Source organism: Protobothrops mucrosquamatus, unplaced genomic scaffold (genome assembly GCF_001527695.2).
Source record: "Protobothrops mucrosquamatus isolate PMUCROS unplaced genomic scaffold, P.Mucros_1.0 scaffold5971, whole genome shotgun sequence".
NCBI lineage: Eukaryota > Metazoa > Chordata > Lepidosauria > Squamata > Viperidae > Protobothrops > Protobothrops mucrosquamatus.
In genome coordinates, this window is record NW_015391810.1 from 15003 (window position 1) to 22361 (window position 7359).

Here is a 7359-nt window from a genome sequence, read left to right on the forward strand (position 1 = left end):
CTTGGAAGGCGGCAGCAGCCGCGGAAGCGGAGGAGGAGACGGAGGAGGAGGAGGAGGAGGAGGGGAGTAAGAGTAGCCATGTTGGGTCAGCGGCGGTGGGGTGCCCGAGAAGAAGTGCCCCCGCCCCTCTTGCTGCCCAAGTGCTGCTCAGCGCTTGCAGCAGGACCAGCGATTTCGCAGAGGCGTCCGCCCCTCGGACCGGGATCCTGCCCCTCCCAGCAGCTGGGGGTGGTGGAGGGAGGCGGCAGCTGAAAGGGGGGGGAGAGCGGGTACGAGCGGGGCTTTATAAGGGGCGTCCCGCCTGGGGCTGGCACGTCTAGATTCCTGGAGAACACCATGGCGATTGGCTTGGCAGCTTTGGGGCTCCTCGCTTTCCTGCTCGGCTGCTCGGGAACCTTTGCCGAACCCCAAAACTCGGAGCGAGCCGCCAAGGTGAGATCCGGGGTGACGGGCGGAGGGCTCCAGCCTCCCCCGTGAAAAGCCCCTTCCCGGCCACCAGCCTCTGCCCGGGTGGCCGACAGGAGCGGCTGGTCGGAGCCGGTGGGCTACGAAGAGGCTGCCGCTTCCTCGGGGTTGATCGCACCCGGTGCCGTCGCTCTAAGAGGCCCTCGATCTCCGATGGCCGGCCGGCCGAGCGTGTCCTCCTCCGTGCTCGGCTGCGACTTCGGCAGCCTTCCGCCGGGGCTGGTTCTCTCGCTCGCTGCGCAGATGGCAGAGCGATCCGCCCGCGGGGTGTCGTCCCGGACGCGGTCTGGCAGGCGCCTCGACCGACGGACTTTGGGATGTGCCGCCTTTGCCAGCCCCACGCGGCGTGGGCAGCCTTGGGGGTCGGGCACGTGGGAGCAGCTGGTGTTTTCAGATCCCCGGGAGAAAATGGAGGCAGAGTCTCTACCTGTTGGACAGCTGGGCTTGGCTAGCGCCCTGACTCGCTTTCCTCCCCTCTCCCGCTCTCCTTTAGTGCTCCCTGAGCGGCAGCTGGAAGGATGACCTCAACTCCACCATGGAGAGAAACAGCGTCAGTAACACGGGGGTGTTCAGCGGCGTGTACAAAACGGCAGTCTTGGGCTCCGGCAAGCCCGTCCCTCCATCCCCGCTGCAGGGCATCCAGCATCAGGGGCTCCAGCCCACCTTTGGCTTCTCCGTCAGCTGGAAAGTCACTGGTAGAGCCACTCACTATTTCGTGTGGAAGCAAACAGAACGGGAGGAGGGAATCTCCCCTTCCTTTGATCTGCCTCTTGCAGGTTCTTTCACTGAATGTCCTCTCTCCTCCCCCCCCATCAGATGGAGATGCCCAAATATTTTGGAGCCTATAAAGCATTCCCAATCTCAAGATAGCATCGGTGAGCGGGGGTGTGTGTCTTTATGCGAACTATATCCCCCCCCCAATTGATACAACAACTTTGATCTGACAGAATCCACCGCAGTCTTTGTGGGCCAGTGTCTGGTGAATAACAGCGCAAAAGAGCAGTTGAAGACAACCTGGCTGTTGCGTGAGAAGGTTGGATCCGCGGCAAATGATTTGGGGGCGACCCGGTAAGGAAATGCAGGGACTGAACTGCTGCGCCCTCTAACTGGAAGGGCCCTGAGCACCTCTTCTTTTTCTCTCTCTCTCTCTCCCCCCAAAGTGGGTCTTGAAAGGACGCCCCAATGGTTTGCCTCTCTCAGGGCAGCTCCTGCGGGAGAGGCTGGCATTGTGAGTCTAGGAGACTTCGTTTCTGCCACTTCCCCCACAAAGAAACGCAGCAAATCTGTTGATGAGGTTCCCCAGGTCCTTCTCACTGACAAGAGTGGTTTGAGTGGCAACACAGTCTGGGTTGCAATGCCTGGCTGGGGACCTATCTGGCCCTGCCCCCCCTCCCCCGAGAACCAGCAGCATCCATTTCCTTTGCCCCCCCTCCATTTTCTTCTCAAGTGAGTGGGTGGAAAAAGGGAATGGGGTGGGGGGTGTGATGCTAATTCTGGGGGGGGGACACCAATCATGCCACCATGAATTTTGACATTTCCCTCTCTCCTGTTTAATCATTGTAGCATTGCCAAGGACACCTTCTACCGCACCTAGTGAAGGTGAAGAGAGGAATGCTTCCCCCCAGGGGAATTCCTCCCCCCCCCCGGGGAATCCAGGTTCGAGCGAATCCCTCCCTCTGGGAGCTCTACGTCCATCAGACCGTGCAAAGCCCGCTTTATTTGTCAAACATTTGCTGAAGTCAAGGTACATTATGTCCACTGCATTCCCATAAACAACTAAATCAGACAGTGTGTCAACAAATATCACATTGATTTGGGCTCACCCCAAACCCTTGATGCTCCTACTAAGCACTAAAATATGATGGATCTGAGATGGCCCCACAAGCTCCTTTAAGACTCCTGGACAACCTGCCTTGGAGATTTCAACTCACCCAGACTCTCTCTGTCTCTATTTCTTTGTGTTTGTCTCTGTGTCTCTGTGTCTCTCTGTGTGTGTGTGTGTGTGTGTGTGTGTGTGTGTGTCTGTCTCTCTCTCTCTCTCTCTCTCTCTCTCTCTCTCTCTCTCTCTCTCTCTCTCTCTCTCTCTCTGCCTCCCTCCCACCCTCTTGTTTCCTGGTTCCTGCTGGTGATTCTGCCCAGCTCCATCTGGACTCTTGGGGGAGAAGACCCAGGGAAGCAGCAGCTCTGCTCTTTGCCTCTTCCTTGTTCATCTCCAACCAGATCCTCTTGGGAACATTTTTTTTTTTACAAATTGTATTAGTTCTAATAGGGTTAGGAACAAAATGGGGTCAGGATTAGGATTGGGTCAAGGTTGGGGTTAGGGTTAGGGTTGGGGTTGGGGTTTTCCCAGGTTACATTTTCAATATTTAGCAAAGAAGTATGGGTACATGTATTTAACTAACAACAATAGATATAATTAATTATCATAACAGTATTAATTAATCACTCAGTAGCCTTCTTCTTACTAATATATATTCAAAGTTACATGCCACATTCCTTTCTCTCTGACAGCTGAAGACAGCCTGGCTGCTGCCTGGGGAGCTGGGATATACAGCAGAGATTTGGGGCACAACCAGGTAAGGAAACGCAGGGGCTGAAATGATGTGACAGTTTATTGGGAGGTGAGAACTGTACTTTGTTACTTTGTATCTGGGGGAAGGGAATTTAGTTTTTGGGTTCAGCTATGTAGTGCTGATACTTTGTTTGCCGAATAAATGTTCTTTAAGAAAGAATTTTGCCTAGAAGTTCTTTTGATGGGTTTCATCTATGGGAACCTTGACAGACGTGGCTTAAGCTTTGCTGAATAGAGTCTTTGTTAGAACCAGCAGTTAACTAGAACCTATTTCAACACTTACCTCAAGAAGCCAAAGACGTTGGCCACAAACGGTTCAGTTATAACAATTGGATTTGCAATCAAGAATTTTGCAAGTGGGGCTATTAGAGGAACAAGAAAACGTAATGTGGTATTTTGGTTAAAGATCCAGAGGGGGGGGGGGACTCCACCTTTGTATGTCAAAAAACAAGCCCAGAAGTGGAGAGATTATTTTATTTTAATAACTTTTTACCCCACCCATCTCGCTAATAAAGCAACTCTGAATGGCTTACAATGAAATAAAAGTTAAAAAGTTCTAAAACGAATTGAAACTAGAATAAAGAGATTAAAAGTTAAGATCCAAGGTGATGGACAGCCAGGGGGTAAGAATCTTCTCTCCCCCATGAAACACCCCCAATGTTCACAGTTCTCCCTCTGCCACACACTCACCTTTGCTTCACCGCCCTCTCTGCCTTCCCCCATCTCTGCCCAGCCCAAAGATTCTGGAGTCTTAAAGAAAGGGGCACCCAACCATGGCCTTAATTAACCCTTCCCCTCATCTTCAATGCGGCAGTTGGGGGCTTTTAACAGGACTTTACACACCGCCTCTTCCTCTATCAGTTACTGTACCTTGTCTAAAATAAAGCCAATTAGGAGAACTGGAGGGTCCTTTGCCTTCCCGCTTGTGTGTGTGTGGGTCTTCAAACAGCTGCCCAGGGGGTCTTCTCCCCCCCAGAGGAGGCTTTGGGGCCCAGAGGTGTCCGCTTGCTTTGCCGGGAGACCTGCTGGACAGATTATTCTGCGTTTCAGAGAAAGGAGCCACTGTGCCCTTTGTTGTGGCAGGCTGCTGATGCCAGGGATTCCTCTTCATGCCCTGGAGAGGTGGGCGGGTTCTGGCTTCGGAGAAGAACCAGAAGAACCGTCTCTGACTTGGCAGCGTGCCAAGCAAAGCCTTGATAAGGGCATCCCCAAACTGGCAATTGTATACTGCTTATTCTTCCATTGTGACACCCAACTCACAGTGGAAGGAGAAATGGCAATAGAGAATTTGGAACTACGGATGACAGATTGGGGGAATGATTTGGAAAAGGATGTCTTACTGGATATTTTATTTATTAAATTCATTCACTGACCATTTCACTGCCAAGTGACTCTGGGTGCTATTCAAAATAACCTTCGTGAAGTTTTAAAAACTAAAAAGAAAATACCAAGGATAAATCAAGAGAATGACCTGGAAAATGTATTTTTTAATTGAATCTACAAAAAGCCTTATTGTCAAGCCCAAACCCAGAGTGCCAAGGAGATGAGGGGTGTGTGTGGGGGGGGTCTTGGCTAAATCCTCAGAGATCCAGAACCAGGCATGTTTAGCGGAAAGAATAGAAGGCCCAGGGAGGGAGGGAGGGAGAGGGCTGGGTCCCTCCCCTTCCCGCTCTGCTCCCTCTGCCCAGCCTGCCCCAGGAGAACCTGGCCAGAGGGCAGAGGCAAGATGGGAGGAGGGGGGAACCAGCAGACTGGTGTTCTTGGTGGCTCCTGGAACAAGGCCGAGGAGAAATGGACACTCAAAGATCATTGGGTGCCTGCTGGGCAAGAAAGAAATAGTGGAGAGATCTTTCTACTTTTGGGGGTTGAGGGTCAGAAATAGGAAGGAACCGATTCCTGGGACGTTTTCAGCAAATAAGAGAAGAGGGTCAACCGAAAGGAAAAAAGCCTTTAAAGCGAGGCTGCTGCGGATTCCGACGTTAAGAGGAGGGGAGGCTGAGACCCTCAACCGACACACCTGATGGGGGGGGGGGAATATCTCCGCTTTGTTCTTCGCTCTCTCTGGGGTTTTTCGGAGAAATGGCCAGCTCCCCCCCCCGCCGCCTCTCCCAGGTGGACTGCAGCAACTGCGGAGGGGGGGGGATTTGCCTCAATTCGGGAAGGGAGAGGAGAAACTCGGGCAACGGAACCGGCGATGGGGAGCCAGGATTAGCGGGGAGCGGATTCCCTGAGCGCAGCAGAGCGGCGGTTTTCGCCAGAAACGGAGAAATATTTCCCGGGCCGGAATGGGACGAGTGAACCCGGCTGCCTTCACGTGCCCACTTCTTCTCGGGCGCCGCACCGCGTCTAACCACGGGTGGGCCTTCTAGCCCCGCCCCTTTCTCCCGGGCGTTTTCCAGGGCTATTTGGCTGCAGGGGACATTTAAAGGAGCTTCCGGGCTGCCAATTCGCACACCAACGCGAAGGCCGCCTCGGCCACAGGAAGGCGAGCCAGGAGGGAAAGGGAAGAGGAAGAGGAGGAAGGTGAGGTACCGGCCAGCAAAAAGTGTGGGGAACGGAGAGCCTCGCAGAGGGAGCAAGCAAACTTACAAAAAGGGGAGCTCTCCCTCCCTCCCATCTCTCTCTCACACATACACACACTCACTCACGCACACACACTCTTTCTCTCCAAAGGCACCAGAACGACGTACGGGGAGGGGTATGTGTGCAGCCATGCAGCGAAGCCTGATCGGATTGTTATTAACTATGTCATTATGGGGGCAGGGGTGGCAGCCCCCCCTCGACTCCTTTTTTTCTCCTCTCCTTACGAGTACATCAAAGCAAGCTCCCTCGTATCTTGTGCCCCAGGCTCCCCACCCCTTGGCGTGGGGATTGGCTGCCTGGATGCGCGTTTAAATGTCCCACGCAGCCAAATAGCCCTAGAAAAGTGTCCCTCCGTGAAACGCCCGGGAGGAAGGGGTCGGGTTGGAGCGCTGGAGGACCAATGGCGGGGGAGGAGCGCTGCTGGAGAGCCAGCCGAGTAAGAGTGCCCGGGTTGGGTCAGCGGCGGTGGGCTTCCCGAAAAGTGCCCCCCGCCCCCTTGCTGTCGAAGTGCTGCTCAGCGCTCGCAGAAGACCAGCGATTTCGCAGAGGCGTCCGCCCCTCGGGCGAGGATCCTGCCCCTCCCCGTCGAGGGCGGTGGGGGGAGCCGGTGCAAGCGGGGCTTTATAAGGGGCGTTCCGCCTGGGATTGGCACATCTAGAATGCTGGAGAGCACCATGGTAGAGCCACTCACTATTTGGTGTGGAAGCAAATAAAACGGGAGGGGGGAATCTAGTGGATCTCCCCTTCCTTAGATCTGCTTCTTTCACTGAATGTCCCACCCCTTTGCCCCCATTGGCTGGGGTTGGCAAAATTTTGGAGCCCATCAAACGTTCCCAACCTAAAGTAGCATCGGTGAGTGGGGGTCTTTATGGGAAATATATCCCGCCCCTAATTGGTACAACTTTGACCTGCCAGTGAGTCTCTCGCCACTATCTGATGAACAAAAAGGGAATGGAGCAGCTGAAGACAACGTGGCTACTGCACAGGGAGGTGGAATCCGCGACGATTGGGGGGTGCCCAGGTAAGGAAAACAGGGGCTGAACTTCTCTGCCCCCTAACTGGAAGGGCCCTGGGCACCTCTCTTTTTCTCTCTCTTCCCCCCCTCCCAAAGTGGCTCTTGAAAGGATGCCCCAAACAGGTTTGCCTCTCTCGGGATGTTTCCGCACCCAGCGCTGAGCAGGGAGACGCTGGAGTCTCCGGTTGTGCCACTTCTTCCACAAAGAAAGGCAGCAAAGCTTTTGAGGAGCTTCCCCAAGGTGGTTCTCACTGACAAGTGTGGTTTGGGTGGCGCCTCAGCGGGCAACACTCAGAGTTGACACTAATTGCTCTACTCAAATGGGAGAGCAGTAGCCCAGCACAGCCCCCATATTTGTATGGGCCAAAGAGGCCACCTGGGTGCCTTCCTGGAGCGCAAGGCCTGCAGCTCTTCTGCTCCCCTCCAAAGAGGCCACTTTTCCAGCCACCTGGATGGAGCTGCTTCAAGGGAGGCCTTCCCCTCATCAGACTTGGCCTGTCTCTCTCTCTCTCTCTCTCTCTCTCTCACACACACACACACACAAACACACACGCAAATGCTTTCTCTCCCTTTTCTCTCTTTCTTTCCAAAGGCACCAGGACGAAGTATGTGGGGGCAGAGGGTACAGCCGTGCAGCGAAGCCTGATCGGATTGTTATTAACTATGCCATTATGGGGGCAGGGGTGGCAGCCCCCCCTCGACAAAAAGGGGAGCTCTCCCTCCC

The 7359-nt window shown here is 54.2% G+C and overlaps 1 protein-coding gene across 1 annotated transcript; it reads left to right on the top strand.

Moving 5' to 3' along the window:
* Positions 1-336: 336 nt before the first annotated feature.
* LOC107300027 (avidin-related protein 1-like) lies at positions 337-2059 on the top strand. The gene is made up of 4 exons (XM_015829369.1): positions 337-432; positions 959-1160; positions 1413-1533; positions 2029-2059. Exons 1-4 carry the CDS (start codon positions 337-339, stop codon positions 2057-2059), a joined length of 450 nt encoding a protein of 149 aa, XP_015684855.1.
* Positions 2060-7359: the final 5300 nt, after the last annotated feature.

Bases quoted from the DNA above. Each gene is read 5' to 3' on its own strand.
- LOC107300027 (XM_015829369.1), top strand. From the start codon at position 337: ATGGCGATTGGCTTGGCAGCTTTGGGGCTCCTCGCTTTCCTGCTCGGC. The intron at 1,161-1,412 runs GTAGAGCCACTC...TTGATCTGACAG, and splicing joins CGTCAGCTGGAAAGTCACTG to AATCCACCGCAGTCTTTGTG. The intron at 1,534-2,028 runs GTAAGGAAATGC...TAATCATTGTAG, and splicing joins AATGATTTGGGGGCGACCCG to CATTGCCAAGGACACCTTCT.